The sequence below is a fragment of the Leptinotarsa decemlineata genome, unplaced genomic scaffold (assembly GCF_025532065.1).
Source record: "Leptinotarsa decemlineata unplaced genomic scaffold, Ldec_3_MD MMD2_tig00003192_RagTag_RagTag, whole genome shotgun sequence".
Lineage (NCBI taxonomy): Eukaryota > Metazoa > Arthropoda > Insecta > Coleoptera > Chrysomelidae > Leptinotarsa > Leptinotarsa decemlineata.
Genome location: NW_027412582.1, coordinates 3421390 through 3440058, shown reverse-complemented (window position 1 = coordinate 3440058; position 18669 = coordinate 3421390). Strand labels below are relative to the sequence as shown.

Here is an 18669-nt window from a genome sequence, read left to right as displayed (position 1 = left end):
TTCCGCGACTGCGAAAATGTCCGAAAATTATCCGCAAAATTTCAGGATCCCCAAGTACTCGAAATTATCCGCAAATCGGACAATTATCCCCTCATTGGCAACACTGCTGTTTGCCCTACGCCGCCATATTGGGTCACGTGATTTGGATTGCTCTATAGAGCAATCCAAACGCCGCCATATTGCTCTATAGAGCAATATGGCGGCGTAGGGCAAACAATCTGATTATTGTCATAAGAGCATCATTGATTTTGGTGTCGTTCGCTATTGTGGAGTGTTTTTACACATTTTTTGGAGTTTTTGTGGTGTTTAAATTCGATTAAAATGGAAAGTGAACACTTGAAATCACTATCAACAGAGACGTTGCTCGGTATGTTCGAAAAAATACACCATCATCTGTTTACATTTTTATCATTGTGTTACAGATATATAATGAAGTTGAGATTGGTCAATGGTTCAGAACCGTTCTCATTGAATGTTTCTGATCTGGATTATTCAATTGATGGTTTTCCTCCAGTTACATATATGGATATTGCTTCGTATTTGGTTTTTACCCACAGCTTTTATTCACATGTGCAGATGAAGGCATATAAAAGTTTGGAATCGTATAAATATTTCGAATCTGACTTTGTTGTGAAGGTGGGAACAAAGATTGAAAACAATTTATACACTTTAGTTGGATAGGTGAGTTTTTCTAAGCTGGCAGTATGCTAACTTTCTGATAGTATAGGCAATTCATCTAAAAAACAATATACTTACGTTAAACTGTGTGTATCCACGATCAGCTATGCCTGTGAATTATTATTCATTGTCTTCTTTGTTGATCAAGAGAATGATTCAATATTCATTTGAATGTCCCATAGTTATTCTTACAATTGATACCAATCTCTTGATAACTTATTTTTAGGTCAAGCATTCACAGAAAGCAAATGTGAAACCTTTAGATGTTTGGTGCATCATAGCAAAAGATGGAAGCATATGCACAGCTCACTGTACTTTTATGGCCGGAAGAGTGAAATTTGTAGTCACGTTGTCGCCATATTATTTGCTGCTGATTATGCAAATACCAAGAAAGCGGCAATGTACCAGTACATGAAATGGATTGTGAGTTTACAATTACTATGGTTTTCATCAAATAACGGCAGAGTCAATTGAAAATATTTTGAATTGTTCAACTTGTTATGTATGAAAAAGCTCTATTTTGAGTTTTCTTGTGATACGTTTATTGTCTATGTTTTTATTTAATAAATGTGCTGTGTACCATGAATATCGACTTTTAATTAATACATTTACTAAGAATATATAAGAGTTTTATTATTCCAACACTCAACATACAATTTATGATATAGTCTTTTCAGTCAGTTGTTCAAATTTTAGAGACAGGTCTTCCTTCGTTAAATCAGTTCGTGTTAAAATGCCTGTTTCATGTCCATCTCTAGGTTCATCATTTTCAGTCAATATCCATATAAGACTGGGGTTCATTCTGTCAACAAAAAACATTTCAAAAGCATGTTAATACATAAGTATTTCACCTGAAACAACACCACTTACTTGAGTTAATTTTCTTTTATCCAACCTCGCTTTTCTATCAACATCTTTAGAAGTTTTTCAAACATATTGTGATGAATGTTCTGCGAAGGGTTGGTTTCATCTTCTATAGAAGCAGGTTTGCCTGAAAATAATATGTATATTATCAAGTAGTTTTCACTAAACGCAAAATAGCTTTCAGTGGAGACCTGAAGTATCCATAGACTCACTTGTTATAAAATATCTGCTGCAGACTTTCTGATACTTGATCTTAGAATCTATGAGATCATCTCGCTTGATTGCAGCTAACCATAGGGTTCTTCGCTTTCTGGATAACTCATTTTTATTAGTCAAAAACTTGTGTTTCGAAACTGTAGAAACAGAGTAAAACCTGACTTTATCCCTGTTGTTACGAGATCCACAGCCAACCACGTTTGTTTGAAGTTATCACCCGAAGATTGTGGATAATAACAATCGAAACGTCGTGACGTAACTCGGTTTGGAATCATAATTTTTATTCTTCATTTTTGTTAATAATATTTTTCAGCTTTTATTATTATTTCAATTTTATTTTCTGGTTGTAGCTTGTATGTTATTTTACTGTAATTTCAGTTTTTTGTTTTAATAAAATTGTTATTTTCGGTTAACCTTTTTTATATTTACTTTTTTCAGGGATTTTAAATCAATTTATATTACATTAGGCAATGGAAGTCCAAACTGATGAAACACAGCCAACCACAATGCACGTAATGGGCATTTCCCATTAGTTAAAGGACTAATTATTAATTAAAATTTAAAAACATAATCGAAATACGCACAGGAAATTACAAAAAAAAACAATAACTACTATGGTGGCATATCATAAAATACAATGTTTGCCCTACACCGCCATATTGCATTCGTTTTGACAGGTTGCTGGATTGGTCTATAATGAAGTATCATAACCTAAAGTGATAATAACAGGTTGTTGATGAATGAAAATACGCCTTTACTTTCTACTAAATGTTTTTATCAAATAAGATTAGTTTCGATTTTTCATCTTCAGTTATAATTAAGAAAAGTCAATTGGTAGACGGAAAAAAATTATTTTTCGGGTTGATAAACAGCCAGGTCAAAGGACTGAATTCAACTTTAACAAGGACTGAAACTAGTCTTATTTAATTTAGTGGAATGTAAAGACGTATTTTCATTCACAAACAACTTTTTATTGAGTTAGTTTTACTTCTCAAAAACGATAACCAACCATTCTAAAGTATGTAAGTAAAGTCAAGTATTTTACAAAATAAATTATGTCTTTGGCGCAGTTTGGAAAATTTAACAATTTAATGAAATGGTTGGTACATTTGTAGCTGGTGTGTACATTTTTTTGACGTGTCGAAACATACTATGTTTGTTTTACTGTATTATGAAGATCAATAAATTTTCATCTTATCTTTGAAATCCTTCAAAAAACTGAAAAGATCGTCATTTTTTGTCTCTTTTCATTTTTATCGTTACATCTAGCTGATAGTTATGGTACATATGAGTGGTTTTGTTAATCATTTTGTAAAAATAGGCAATGTGATAAATAAATAATTAAAATTGCATTTTTTGTAAGACTTGACAAACTTCATTCTCACAAGAAATGACCACATTTCTTTCTCGTAGAACAATATATTATTAAATACTATATTAGTCAAATCTTTTCGGGGGTTTTGCCTTTTGAATGAGCCATTTCTATTGGCCAAATTCAATTATACAGATATTTAATTTTCCGGACTAACAGTGATTCCAACTGATCCGGGGGTTCTCTACTGTATTCTGTATTCTCCAAGTAAAATGAAATATTTGACAGACTAAGGTTGAAATTCTCAAGTTTTTTACCACTTTCATTTGTTACAAATAAAAAACATAGAAAGTTTCAATTATCTTTTCTTCATTATTTATTAAAACTAAAAGTTGTTTTTTAGATACCGTGTTGCGTTTTTGTAAAGCTGTTTGGTGAAAATCTCACAATAAATTGTTTTCCCAAATACTCTTTTATATAGTAGGTATATTGTTTGAACTATACCTGATTCGATTTCATAACGATTGTTTGGAGTACAAACTGAAAAGGGAAAAGTTTTTTTTCTATAATTAAATGTTAATAAAAGTAGTTGTTTCAAAACTAATTGGGTTCTTTCATGCGATTTCAAATTAGCACAATGACTGCGCGCAGGTTTTACACTGAAATGACATTTTCCAGAATGAGTTTTTTCATGTGTTTTCAAATGACTATTTCAAATAAATGACTTCAGACAGATTTTACACTAAAATGGTTTTTTCCCAGTATGAATTTTTTCATGGATTTTCAAATTACTACTCTGTGTAAAAGACTTTAAGCAGATTCTACACTGGAATGGTTTTTCCCCAGTATGAGTTTTTTCATGTGTTTTCAAATTACTATTTCGAATAAATGACTTCAGGCAGATCGTACACTGAAATGGCTTTTCACCAGTATGGGTTCTTACATGCGATTTCAAATTAGCACTGTGAAAAAATGACTTTGAGCAGATTTTACATGGAAATGATTTTTTTCCAGTATGAGTTATTTCATGTGTTTTCAAATTACTAATATGAGTAAAAGACTTCAAGCAGATTTTACACTGAAATGGCTTTTCACCAGTATGGGTTCTTTCATGAGATTGCAAATTAACACTCTGAAAAAATGACTTTGAGCAGATTTTACACTGAAATGATTTAATCCCAGTATGAGTTCTTTCATGGTTTTTCAAATTAGTACTATGAATAAAAGACTTCAAACAGATTTTACACTGAAATGACTTTTCAGCAGTATGGGTTCTTTCATGAGATTTCAAATTAACACTCTGAAAAAATGACTTCGAGCAGATTTTACACTGAAATGATTTTTTTCCAGTATGAGTTTCTGCATGTGTTTTCAAATTACTATTTTGATTAAATGACTTCAGGCAGATTTTGCACTGAAATGGTTTTTCACCAGTATGAATTTTTTCGTGGGCTTTCAAATTACCTCTTCCAACAAATGACTTTAGACATATTTTACATTGGAATGATTTCTCCCCTGTATGAGTTTTTTTATGTATTTTCAAATGACTTTTCGAAATGAATGATTTCGAGCAGATTTTGCACTGATACGGTTTCACAATAGGATCGTTAGCAGTGTCAAACTCCTTTTGACCTAACACTGATGACTTCTTTTCATTGAAGCTCTCTTCTTTCTTCTCGATGATTGTTTCATCCTCTATTTTAACAAAAATGTTCCCAGAATCTGTGAAAAATTTACAAATTTACAAAAAATTATTTGTTTGAAATTAATCATATTTCATTTATTTACTGTCGATTTAACCCCCCAAAATGGAGTAACCTTTTGGTTTGCTACTATCAAAATAATTTATAACCACTGAAAATTTCTGAAACAAAGTTATTGATTGTTGTGTAATGTGTCTGAAACTGACCATAAATTTATATAAACTAAAAAACTTTCCATGAAATTAGGAAATGTATATTTATACAAAAACTATTTACTGGTCATAAAGATTCCGAAATATAATTAAACAAACTATTTTAATCTAAACCAATCAAACAGATTAATCAAAGTATATTAATTCATATTTTTTCTTTTTTGATGTTTCTTGAATGAAATTCAAGATTTGATTAGAAATTTAGAAATTAATTGTAAAAAATTCAAGAGGAAATGAATAATCACTACTGAGGAGATTTTTTGTAATTTATTATCAAGTCACTATTTAGACTGATAGGTAGAATTGGAATGTCTGGCATAAAATTGATTTAATGAAAGCCTTTTTCACATACTATAACTAAAGCACACTTTCTTGGTGTGCTTTTCGCAGTTGAAGTGAATCAAGGAAGGAGGAATAAGGTGTAAAGGTGTTTTTAAATAGTTTATCTTGTGAAAAAGAAGGCTGAAAAATTGCCCTTTTCTGAACTTTGAAGGGCCGTAACTTTGTAAATAAGAGAGAGAGCCGCTTTTTTCTATTGGATTCGTAATTTACGCATCAAAATACGTAAATACACTCAAAATTTTTTTCAAAATCACCGGATGCCCTCAAAACGAATATTTACCATTACTGAATGCAAAAAACCTTCATCAAACTACAGTACCTGTGGTGGGTTTTGAATCATGAATCATATCTTCACCCTGTATATCAAGGAACTTATTGTGATGACCTTCACTTATTTCTTCTATACATTTTTCTGATTTGGGTTCATAGTCAACATCAATGACACTTTCAAATTTAATCTGATCTATATGTTTTTCTTCGAGGTTATGGGTAACAATTTCTCTACCGAACATATCATATTTTCCAGTTTCACCGACCATTTCATTTTCACCTGTTTCACATTTCATGATATTTGTTTCAAAAATCACTTCATCTCCAACAGATTCAAGTTCTCTCTTAATTATTATCCCTCCACAGTCATCGGCAGCCATTATTCTTGAACAAGGAGGATTTTTTGTTTTAAACCATCGACATAACCTTAATCTTAGAGGTTATGTTGGTGATAGATACTCCAAATCTGTCACTTTCTGCTCGATCAAATGTATCTCATGAACGTTTTGTTAGCAGTTGTCATTTTTGAAAATCAATTCTCCAATAGAAACAAGGCCCTGAAATTGTCACTCATGCCAACCTTAGTTAACTAACAGTTATTAAACATTAGCATCAGTCAGGGTAAGATAAACGATTTGAGTAGTAACTGCAACATTGACTATCAGCTAAGCTAATAGTCAATGTAACCGGCCCTAAGGGCCGGTTTATCAATACGTAGTTAAATGCTCCTGTTAGTTACCTCGAAGCTAAGCTTAGCTGATAGTCAATGTTGCAGTTACAACTCAAATCGTTTATCTTACCCTGACTGATGCTAATGTTTAATAACTGTTAGTTAACTAAGGTTGGCATAAGTGACTATTTCAGGGGCTTGTTTTTATTGGAGGATTGATTTTCAAAAATGACAACTGCTAACAAAAAGTTCATGAGTTATACATAATAACCTATATGAGTTGAGAGGGCATATGAAAAACGAAAATGAGCAATAAAAGAACATCCAATTTTACCGAAACAGACAGATCACTCCTAATAAAAATTGACAATTCCTATAAATTTATCATTGAGCGCAAAAAAAAAAACTGATGCCATCACATGGAAGAAGAAAGAAGAGGCCTGGAAAAGGGTTGAATTTGATTTTAATTCCTCTACATCAGGGCCTGTAAGTCTCTACCTCATCTAATTCTTTGAAAGCATCATTACGTTCATTAACAATGTAAGGTCTTCTTTGAACTCCAATATATCCTCATCTTCGTCATTCAACAAATGGAAAACTTCTTTAATCAAACAATTATAGTAATTAACCCTTTACTTGCAAAAAGTATTTCTCAAATTATCACAAAAAACATAAATAACCTAATTTCGCATGCGCGACCACATAACCACAGAATATCGGAACTGATATTCTGTGACATAACTGTCAGCTTAAATAAAAAAACTATCACTTTCTAGCGACTGTTACGGTCAATGAGACTTCAGCTACCAGTTGATGGTAACATGATAACGAAAAACAGTTTGACTAGGAGCTAAGACAAAACCATTAGTCAAATGAGGTTAGCTGGCGATTGATAAACCGGCTCTTAAACTGATACAGGTTACAGCACAAACTACTTATAGTAGGTGGTTTGTGGGTTACAGGTCTTTACCAATGTCCTTCCTACTCCCTATCATAATCATTGTTGCCGTAGCCTCAACCCTTTGAAAAGGTACTAGAAGATGAACAAAAAAATACTAGATCGTACTTGAAAAGCGAATCCGTAAATAGTTGATATATTCAGTATTGGTATAAAATCCACCCTTTTTCTTTCTGAAGTAACAATTTTTCGTCAATTCTGAATGTCATTTTGTCAATAATGAGGAATAATTGAGCGACAAAAGGTGGACACCAAGACAAAGTGACAAGTTAAATGAAAATTTCAAAGCAATCAGTTTTGTTTTCTGTTCTGAATTTCGGTAATCTCATATATTTTGTTTTGGCTCCTTGGAACTAAAACAAGCACGAACGGTATCGGTACCTTGTTAGCTTTACTCAGACGGGCTACGGAAAGGATCTCAAATCCTTTGCCCTGGAGTTCAGTCTTGATGTCGTCACACTCTATGGATTCCGGGACTCCGCTAAAAACTACTCTGAGTGGTTTTTCGCTTTTCATTGTATAGGTGTGGTAGGGTATTTTCTCTTGATCGAGGATCCGAGTAATTCTCCTATAATCATCTGTAATTTTGAAGTGGACTTTGATTCCATCTGTTGTGTTCACCACCCGCAATATGGAGATGTTTTGCGCAGCAGAAATCGTGTTAAAAACTTTCCACTTTTCTTTTGCGCAGATGGTTATGGGTGGAGGCTTATCCGCTTTTTTGCGTTTTTCTGCCCGGTCATTTTTCGAGGCGTCTCTTACTAGTTCTTCGTCGCCTACTTCCATTGAGTCAGGTGACGGGACTTCTGTTTTCTCTATATTTGCCGACTCAGTTTTCTGAGTGGGCTTTTGAATTTAATCTTCCAGTGCCACGCCTGGCTTTTGTGATAAGGCGGGTGTAGTTTTATTTGATTTTGGCTTATTGGTCCATTTAGTCTGAAAAAAAACGGGCTTTAACTGTTTGATTTGTTGAGCCGTTTCTGGCTCGTTTTCCCTCTTTTTTTGGTCCTTTGCCGCTTGGCTTTCTTCGCCCGACATAATATCGTCGCTGTCCAGATCGCTGATGTCAGAGTCGGAGTCGATAAGACGATGAATTAGAGGTTTTTTGTTTCTCAAATTCAAAACGCAAAGAATCTATATGCTCTCACTAGTTTGGTACTACTTATTTCATATCATATTATTGTATAATAGTTGATATCATAGCCAGACCTGCTTCTTTTGGCTTTTTACGAACTTTCGTAAAATTGAAAATCGTTTCTATGACTTGTTCCATCTCGAAAGATAGATGCTACACTTCGAAATTAGCACAACGAAAATCAGTCAACTTGTCAACTTGACAGCTGTCTGACATTCTAGTTAAGCTATGTGAACTAATGAAGTTTATACGTCAATATTTAGTTGTACGAGAGGAAGTGAGAAGTAGTCGGAACATATGTCTTTAGAAATCACATAGATGATCATATCATTTAAAAATTTATCAATTTTTTAATATTATAAAAGTATACTGTTATTCGACCAATCGTGCAAATTTGTTTATATATTGTACTATGATTAATTATATTGTTGAGTAATGTGTTACTTCGAGGGGACGAGAAAATGCTCACATTGATTTATGAGCCGCCACTGTTCATGAATCTTTCACAGTGTTTCAGCGCTTACAAGAGTGGTCTATTAACTATTTGAAACGCGCTCTAATCCTAACGCTGACGAATCGACGAATCTACGGACTGACGATGCGCTGTACATGTGAAATGTCGTATTATATTCAATGACCCCGCGGATGATCAGGACTAACCATCATTCTCATCGGTTAGAGCACTAGGATATTATGGGATCTGTGCTTATAACTAGAATGCGAATCAAATTTAGTGAACGGACAACACAGCCGAGTTCTTGAATTCAACAGAATGATGGATTGCTTCAAACAACAAAAACACCCTATCTTTTCGAATGGATCAATCACTACATAAATCAATAGTATCAATCTATAGATTCATGGGTGAATTTGAGAAATCGTCTCACATCACATATCTTGAAACACTATTAAACCATCAACAGTAGACGAATACTAATGTGAAATTCATCATTATTAAGGAAATTGGGAAATCGAAACAACATTTTTCACTACTATTATCCCGTTCTGATATCTCACAACAGTCTTCAAAATATTGTAGAGCTACTTTCTATGCATATCTCTTTCTGACGTCATTTGTTTTGCAGAACCGTACGTCCGTCATTAAATTGACCCCTTTGCCATATGGCATAGAATGCCTTACAGAAGAGACACTCATCTGGTGGCACTTTCATGTTGAGGGTCAAGTCTATGTAACTTATATTTTTTAGCAGTATATTCAAATTATTCAAAACTTATCAGATATATAATTTGATTGCAGTTGTGGAATTATTACGATGTAATCTCGGCAGATTGTTAGGCCAACATTTTGACAATTTCAACGAAACTAGCTTGATTCTGTTATGTTCAAGTTCACTAATCACTCGACGAAATTTATAGGTTGACAGTAACCATCTCAAAATTATCAGAGTTTATGGTTCCCTCAGAGTAATAATAAGACATAGAGTTGCCATGCCTATACCAATACAATAGATATATTTTGAAACGGGTAACGTACTATCCTTTTCTGTACAACTTATGGGCGAGTGGGGGGTGGCGGGTAATGATAGGTTATGGAAAGTTTGTTTACATTTGAAATAAGTTGGACCATAAAACACTGGTGGTTGGTTTAGTTGATAATCGGAGGGGATATAATATATTTATAATATAAATCATTTCAGGTGAAAATGTATTCTGTTCAAATAGTTCCTACAGGAAATCTGATATATTATTAATGATTATGGAAATGAGGCCAGTTTTTCTACCACCTACTAGATTGTTGCAAGATGGCGGTGCAAAACCCTAGGAAAAGAAAGAAATTGTCAGAGTGACATTTTATATTGACATTACTATGGAATATCATGTTTGTTATTATAACAAATATTTGCCCAGAATACCTGTTGTCAAAGTATTGTTAGCTGAGATAACGTGTTATTCAGGAGATATTACTGAACCCATAATCGAAGGAGACCTAGTTTTCAAGGTCGATCATGTGATATTCGTGTGAGTTAGATCATTTTTACGCAAAGTTTTTGTTGGGAATAACTTGATATGGGATAATTAATTTATTTCATCTTTCCAACCTTTTCCCTCTGGTATCTAGAATATGATAGATATATAAACACACATACATTCATGCACATTATTTTTTGTACTCCTAGTAACACATCTTTGTTGAAATGTTCATTATATAAACACATATAAATTGCTGATTCATCGATTTTGAGTATAGGTATTTTTCCATTTCTTTGCTAGCAGAGTACCTTGGGGAAAGTTATGCAAGTATACATATTCTGATATACTTATAATTTATCACAGTGGTTCACTGAGCAATGCGTTTTCAAATGACTAATCATTATGAAGAGCTGCTTTTTATTCATTTCTGTAAAAGAATCGTGAAATAGAAGAATCAACGAATATTTGAATGTTTGTGAATATGGTTATTTATGAAAATATTCAATGTTCTAGAATTTGACATTCAAATTATGAAGTGTAGACGTCGCCCACTTCGTGGTATTATAGAATCAGGCAACAGAAGAGACAGTTTTTCAACATCTGATGTAAAAGTTGAAGAAGTCCATGATTTGCTGAGCGAAACGAGTTACTCTCACCTACGAGTTTTTCACCAGACAGGGCATTTTCAAACTGATAATTCATGCAAACCTCCAACTTTCTAGAATGTGAAACTATTATTATGTTGCAGACATATTTCCTACAAAAACAGAATCACTGAAAAATTGCACACGTTATTCAGAATATAATATATATATATATATATATATATATATATATATATATATATATATATATATATATCCATATATATATATATATATATAGCACCATCCTGGGTGCTTTCTTTCCGAGGCAGCATTTCGGTTTGTATGAATGCTTCACTGCTGCCCTGAAGCGAGAAGAGTCTAAACCTACTATAAATAACGGTCTAGCACACAGAAGAAAACAAAGAAAAGGAGATGGAAAAATAGAGATAATACATATACAAGGAAAAAACATGGAGTACAATATTGTGTAAAACAAGACTTAGTACTTCCCGGACAAAGTTTTTGTTACAGTCAACACTGTAATAAAAAGAGTACTGGTCATAATAGCGCCAAACCTGGAAGCTGGGACCAAAATTGAAAGAAGAAGAAGAAAAAAAGGAATTTGTTGTTCTGTTGTTCATTGAAAACATATAGCACAGCTTAGCTGTGCATATAGTATGTACTGGTATGTATTTAAAAATAATGCCTACCGAAGATTGTATTATTAAAAATATCATGAAATGTGAAACTGAAATGGTCTGTGAATCTGGAAATTATGATATGTTTCGTAGTGACCTTGGTACCCATAACCTCGAAGAAAAATGTTATATAGATCAAATTAAAAGTGAAAGTGTTATTGATGTTTACCATGAACCCATATCAGAAAAATGTATAGAAAAAATAAGTGAAAACCCTCAAAATAAGTTCCTTGAAATACAGGGTAAGAGAGAGCTTGAATCTGTTGAGGATGAAGTGGTTTTTGAAACAATTTTCATAAAATGTGAAACAAGTGAAACTGAAATGGTCCCTGAATCTGGAAAATATGATATGTTTGGTATTGAAATGGTTACCCATAACCTCGAAGAAAAATATGATATAGATCAGATTAAAAGTGAAGGAGTCAGTGATGTTTACCATGAACCTAAATTAGAAAAATGTATAGAAGAAACAAGTGAAGGCCCTCAAAATAAGTTCCTTGAAATACAGGGTAAGATATGACTCATGATTCAAAACCCACACTTTGCTTCACCACAGGTACTATAGTCTGATGAAGGTTGTTTTGCATTCAGGATTTTCCAATCTCATTAAATATGATCAGGTGGTTTCAATTTTATTGCTAAATTTTTGTTGTTATGATACCCACACCGGAATGAACATTCCCGTAATTTTTATGCTTTTCGATTTGTCTACCAGTTGATATTTTCATTACGTCTCAACTGACAAAATCTTCAGAATCACATCTCACCCTTCTGAGAAAAGCTTGTACCATTTGTAAACATTTTTCTGATTCAAGAGTACAATCAGCATATGCCACCATAGTAGACTATTCACAAAGGTAACTTCCACTGATCTGCATTCCTGTGAGGAGGGTACAACTGTTGATCGGTCTCGGTGAGTCCAGTTATGGATTTGATGTATATGGTACATCCAAATGTATATAAAAGGTTCTAACTCAGTTGAAAGATTTAGTTTTAATTGTCTCCTGATGATGTTACCTTGTTTAGCGAAACGCACACAGAGAGAGAGGGTGCTCTAGTTATAGTGTTTGAAAAAGGCTTTCATTTGATTAATTTGATGCCAGACATTCTAGTTCTACCTTTCAGTCAAAATAGTGACAATAATCAATTACAAAAAATCTGATTTCCATTTGGGAGCTTCTGTTGGTCGGGTCTCGCGCGGCGCTTCGACAAATCCATAGCTAGAACTCGTGGCTGCTTTCACACCGATTCAATGCGCTCATTCAGGCTAATTTAGTTTTTTATTGAAAATTATATATTATTAAAGTAAATCATCTTCCAAGTATCCCACAAAATTTTCCGGTTTATGTGTCAATTAACAACTGAGCAAGAGCAATTGAGTTGGATATTATGAATCGCTGCCATCGTCGGATTTTATTTCATTTGCTGACTGGTTTGAAAATACCACGTGTTACATATTCGCAAAGTTGGTACACTGCAGTAAACAACACACAACTTGCTCTCTACGGCTTCAGTACACGTATGTATTTCGCTTATCCGCCAGCACTCCCTTGCCGCCGAATCGGCTGATGTGACGTCAAGTTTGACCACGCCCCGTTTCGGTGAACGGCACATTCAACTATTAATTTGAAGGGGAAGATAAAGAGTGAAAATTCAGATTTTTTTGCAGATGTACTATTTGAAGTATAAACTTTCAAATAATGAAATTAAAAAAAAAATGGTAAATGGGCCCATTCTACCTATCAATCAAAATAGTCAATAATAAGTTACAAAAATCTCCTCAGTAGAAATAATTCATTTCCCCTTGAATTTTTTTACAATTCATTTCTAAATTTCTAATCAAATTTTAAATTTTTCATTCATGAAACCTCAAGAAAGAAAAAATATTCTGAATAAATATACTTTGATATATTATTAATTTGTTTGATTGTTTGGATTGAAATAGTTTGTTTAATTATATGTTGGAATCTTTATGACCAGTAAATAGTTTGTGTATATAAATATACATTTCCTCATTTCATGAAAAGTTAAAACAAATGATTTATATAAATTTATGGTCGGTTCCAGACACTTTACAGAACAATCAATAACTTTGTTTCACAAACTTATTAGTGGTTATAAACTATTTGGATAGTAGAGCCCCAAAAGGTTTCTCCTTTTTGGGGGTAAAATCGACAGTAAATAAGTGAAAAATGAGTATTATTTTCAAACAAATAATTTTGTATAATTTTGTAATTTTTTCACAGATTCGGGGTATATTGTTGTTAAAATAGAGGATGAAACAGTCATCGAGAAGAAAGAAGAGAGCTTGAATGATAAGAAGTCATCAGCGTTATGTCAAAAGGAGTTTGACACTGCAAAAGATCATATTGTAAAACCATATCAGTGTAAAATCTGCTTGAAGTCATTCACACAAAATAGTAATTTGAAAAGACATGAAAGAACTCATACTGGAAAAAAGTCATTCCAATGTAAAATCTGCTGGAAGTCATTTTTTCAGAGTACTAATTTGAAATGTCATGAAAGTACCCATACTGGTGAAAAGCGATTTCAGTGTAAAATCTGCTTGAATTCATTCACTCAAAGTAGTACTTTGAAAACACATGAAAGAACACATACTGGAAAAAAACCATTTCAGTGTAAAGTCTGCTCGAAATCATTTCTTCAAACTGCTAATTTGAAAATGCACGAAAGAACCCATACTGGTGAAAAGCCGTTTCAGTGTAAAATCTGCTTGAAGTCATTCAATCAAAGCAGTAGTTTGAAAACACATGAAAAAACGCATACTGGAAAAAAATCATTTCAGTGTAAAGTTTGCTCAAAGTCATTTCTTCACAGTGCTAATTTGAAAATGCACGAAAGAATTCATACTGGTGAAAAGCCATTTCAGTGTAAAATCTGCTTGAAATCATTCACTCAAATTGGTAGTTTTAAAACGCATGAAAGAACTCATACTGGAAAAAAATCATTTCAGTGTAAAATCTGCTCTAAATCATTTTTTCAGAGTGGTAATTTGAAATCTCATGAAAGAACCCATACTGGTGAAAAGCCATTTCAGTGTAAAATCTGCTTGAAGTCATTTAATCAAAGTAGCAATTTGAAAACTCATGAAAAAACACATTCATAATTTTTTTTATGCAGAACGTATACTGAGAAAAACCCATTTCGGCATTATCAACTTGAAGTCTTTGAAAACTCAGAAAATCAGAAAAAATATTTCTTTGTGCAAAGTTACCTTTTGATAATTTCTTTTTTTGGTATCGAAAATCGTGAAGTTAATGAAATAAATTTATTATCTAAACTTTAAAATTAATAATATCTCTATTTTTTTATCCTCGGCAAAGTCTAGTATTAGTACTCCTCTGTTCAACTGATTATTTATCAATTACAATTATTCCATAGTAAGTACATTATAAACAAGCAAATATAACTAAATAATCATACACATTATGAAGGTATAGAACATTAAACAGATTGAATTGAAAGTGATATATTTTTGAGAGAGAATAAGTTTTGGGAAAGATTTTGGCATTCTATTTCTCCATCTTTATACAAAAAATCTGGGAATTTTCCAAATAACTGAAGAAAGCAAATAATATCGAAATAAACTCTTCACAATGATGTGCAAATCATGCAAAGAAGTAACACAAACTGGAAGAAAACATCTTAAAACAACTGATAGTTGCACATTTTATGCTTTGCCAATGAGAAATGGTTCAGTAGTAGTAGTAATCTTTGTATATAAAATATAATAATTTAAATTTCCACTCAGTGACAAAAATATTAATACCATTAAAATCTGTATATAGATAATAAAGATAAAATAAATAAAAAATTATATACATATAATGTGTTTTATAATTATCCTTAGATATTCTGTGGAACAGTAAAAGTACAACCAAAATTGAGTTGCTCTGAAAAGAGAGGAGGATTTTATTACACAAACCAGTTTTTACATTTTCAACAAAACATTCTTCAACATTAATTAAATTCAAACTAACCTGAAAAGAGAAACAACATTTAAAGCTATTGCTTCACCAGTTCCTAATAATTGTTTAAATTGCAATATCTTCTTTAACATAACTAACCTACATATTCATTACATGGAGACATGTGACCCACAGAACCATAGATTCCAAAGAGTTCACAGATAAACTATACATCAAAGTTATAACGCGGCTAATTCAAACTAAATGAAGTGTCACTCACTTCGTTTACATATATATAAGATGTAAGATGAAGTGATTTTTGTTAATAAAGTTATTGTAATTATTATTATTATTTTTTGAATAAATAGAATTTCATTTCTGTTTCTTTTCAATTATTATTATTGTTTTCATAACTGCTTTTTATTTAATGAAATGATAATTTAGATTCGGCTAAACTCTTACGTTGAGTTGAAATCCCTATAACTCAATGTATAGAGATTTTTCTCAACACCTCAGATGGATTCAGGCACAAATACAACGATTACTTAGCCAAAATGATCTTACTAGCAGGTGCTCCTGTAAATAAATTTGGGAAAGACACAACTGAATATAATAAAATGTAGAACAGTTTAATATGAAATGTACAATTTTAATTTAAAATATAAGTTTTTTTTTAAACAGTAACTAATTCTAAAAATATTCTATGACTACAGTTTTTTGTTATTGGACAATTTAATAATTTTTTTTATTTTTTATATTTGAAGTGGAATAGGTAAATACCTGGTTTTCCTTTGTAATACCTAGCGAAAGCAATGTATGATAATATAAATTCTTAATTCGGGAAGAGACAGATTTCTTCAATCAAGATTTTTTTTAATGCTGTAACTGTCACTCATAAAACGTTAAATTATGGCCGAGGGACCGAGAGTGTTAATATAAACACTATTCATCGGCGTGAAAAGATGTCCAGTCGGATATAATTACCACGTGTAGCTCGAAATGTTAATATGGGCATATCAATATCCCAGAATTGAAAGTTTTGTCAACTCATCGAAAGATGTTTTTGATGACCTACGTCGTACGTGGGCAACGATGAAAAGATAACGGTTTGAGAAACGCGAGGGGCGAGGCACCTGTGATTGTCTTCCTGGATTTTGAAAGGAGAAAAGGCAGATACTTCTGGGAGCTTTTCGCTTGAGGCAGCGGTCTTAGAGCGGTGGGATTTTTTTTTGGGAAGTACTTTTTCGAGGAGGATCGAAATTTTGGGAGTTTGAAGGGTTCTCTTGACCAATGGTGGTATTTTTTTTGGTTTTGGAGATAGTTTTCCTGGGTAGAATCTTTATTTTTTTTCATTCTTGAAACCAGGCGGTTAGCGCGAATGTGGGTAGATTTTTTTATTCTGAAGCGAAAATCGAGCAGTAGTGCAAAAGTTCAAATAGCAGCGAAGCAGGAAGAAGGCAGCGGTGAGTTAAATATACATGTGTACTAACCATTTCATGATTTTGTTAAGGAGTTAGCTATAATAAATTTATACAGAGTGGATCTAATAGTTGCCTTATAGATATTTAGCGGTCAGAAATCATCGGCCAAGTTAGAGTATTTCGTCACTCTCGTATATTGTAGTAATTCCCGGCGAAGGCACAAATATTGAGTGTAATTTTTGAGATTTAGTTAATATTATTTTTTTGTTTTTTGTCTATTTTGCTTTATAATTTTTTTTTCTTTATTATTGAATATAGAATCTTCTGAAGGTTTTAAGCAGGCTTTTATTTCAAAATCTATCCTTCCTCTTTGAAGGAATTTTTAAGATCTTTTCTCTCTGCAACTAAAGTCCTCCTCCTAGTGCAGGAGGCGGAATTCAAGCCTCTTTCGGACTTACCTAACATCCAAAATTTGATATGGAGAAATTCGCATCTGGTGACAGCAGCTGCCAAATTTTATTTGAATGAAACAAACACGACAATAGCGAAAGGGTTGATAGTCAGTTAATGGCGTATTATTTTACTGGTGACTCAGCTATAAACCCGTAGATGTTTCAGTGGGATACGTATATATAATAATAATAGTAAACCCGTTTCGGATTTACTACAGTGTTGACAGCGGTTGGGGATAAAATTAAAATTTATATCTATTCCTATTTTTACATAGAGAAGGAATTCACAGAAAAGCAAAAAAATTTTCTAGGAAGTTAATAGGTGTAAAGAGTCGTTAGTAAATTCATATTAGGTGAGATTAGTCGAACAAATAGTTTGGAAAATACGTAGGCATTTTTCACTAGCGTATCAGTTAATTGGAGGAATTTTTGCTGGTTTTGAGTATTTAATTTTATTTCAAGTGGGCGAGTTGAAGTGATTCCATAGTTTTAGCTGTTGCTGCCTGTAATAGAAGGTTTCAGTAATATTTGAGAAATTGAGATTCTGAGTCACTTCAGTTTGCATTTCAGGGAAGAGAAGCCATAAAAAGGTAGGAATTTTATTTTGTTATTGTATTTGTTTCACACGGGTCATTCAAAAATGGTAACTTCTTCCCAATTTACTAACACTACCAATACGTCAACAACATCAGACTCAGGAGCGCCGACGATGGTCGCCCCGACTACGACTTGGGCACCGCCCATGTATTCTCTGGAAATGATAGCAACAACGTTGGATGATTTTACAGGAAAAAATCCTCCACATATATAGCAAAACTAGATATGTGGAGCGAGGATCAAACAATACAATTGTTGAAATTCAAATTGGTAGGCGAAGCGTACGATTTTTTCAGATCAGAACCGGGTTTAGACAGTTTGAATTTTTTTGAAGTGAAACAAAGAATATTAACAAAATTTACACCACGATGTTTACCAGGCGAATCGCAATATAATTTGAGTAGATGTTTTCAAAGTATGATGAAGACGTTTCATCATTTTGCACGCGGTTGAGATTTTTAGGGGCCAAGTTTTTGAAAGAGGACACGGCTGAAGAACAGGCAGGACTTGAGAAGAAAAATGGGGAAATAGTTCTGAATCGGTTCAAGATAGGTCTTAGAAAAGTCCTCATGAATGAAACTGGAGTGTTACTACTGAGAGAGGTGGATTTGAACCTCGATAAAGCGGAAGAGTTGGTGAAGCTACAGAAAACCACTGCTGATGTTACAAGGAAAAATGGCCAACACGAAGATT

The 18669-nt window shown here is 32.9% G+C and overlaps 2 protein-coding genes and 1 long non-coding RNA gene across 8 annotated transcripts in view; 2 read left to right on the top strand and 1 right to left on the bottom strand.

Moving 5' to 3' along the window:
• LOC141483160 (uncharacterized) overlaps positions 1 to 18669 on the top strand; it is a 519459-nt gene that overhangs the window by 364346 nt on the left and 136444 nt on the right. Inside the window, exons 1-2 of one of the 4 annotated variants that reach the window (XM_074177605.1) lie at positions 11186 to 12086; positions 13824 to 16114. The exons of 2 other annotated variants lie outside the window; for them this stretch is intronic. In XM_074177605.1, coding sequence (XP_074033706.1) covers positions 11567 to 12086; positions 13824 to 14704 — 1401 coding nt within the window. In that variant the 5' untranslated portion in view covers positions 11186 to 11566 and the 3' untranslated portion in view covers positions 14705 to 16114. Of the gene's footprint in view, positions 1 to 11185; positions 12087 to 13823; positions 16115 to 18669 lie in introns of those variants that run through there. One more of the 4 variants, XM_074177607.1, reaches the window with a different exon arrangement.
• On the top strand, positions 112 to 1264 carry LOC111509516 (uncharacterized). Its single transcript, XR_012465944.1, has 3 exons — positions 112 to 367; positions 423 to 681; positions 905 to 1264. It is a non-coding gene; the product is annotated as an uncharacterized lncRNA (long non-coding RNA).
• On the bottom strand, positions 1295 to 6089 carry LOC111509515 (uncharacterized). 3 transcript variants are annotated; one of them, XM_074177631.1, is made up of 4 exons: positions 5647 to 6083; positions 4535 to 4792; positions 1549 to 1669; positions 1295 to 1480 (listed from the first exon to the last, which is right to left on the bottom strand). In XM_074177631.1, exons 1-3 carry the CDS (start codon positions 5975 to 5977, stop codon positions 1554 to 1556), a joined length of 705 nt encoding a protein of 234 aa, XP_074033732.1. In that variant the 5' UTR covers positions 5978 to 6083; the 3' UTR covers positions 1295 to 1480; positions 1549 to 1553. The 3 variants fall into 3 exon arrangements, with proteins under 3 accessions (XP_074033732.1, XP_074033731.1, XP_023021048.2); XM_074177630.1 differs by lacking the exons at positions 1295 to 1480; positions 1549 to 1669 and adding an exon at positions 2035 to 3610 and having other exon boundaries at positions 5647 to 6087; XM_023165280.2 differs by lacking the exons at positions 1295 to 1480; positions 1549 to 1669 and having other exon boundaries at positions 2035 to 4792; positions 5647 to 6089.

Coding starts and splice junctions, on each gene's coding strand:
- LOC111509515 (XM_023165280.2), bottom strand. CDS start 5,977: ATGGCTGCCGATGACTGTGGAGGGATAATAATTAAGAGAGAACTTGAA. Junction 4,793..5,646: donor TGATTCAAAACCCACCACAG/GTACTGTAGTTT, acceptor AATTTTTCACAG/ATTCTGGGAACATTTTTGTT.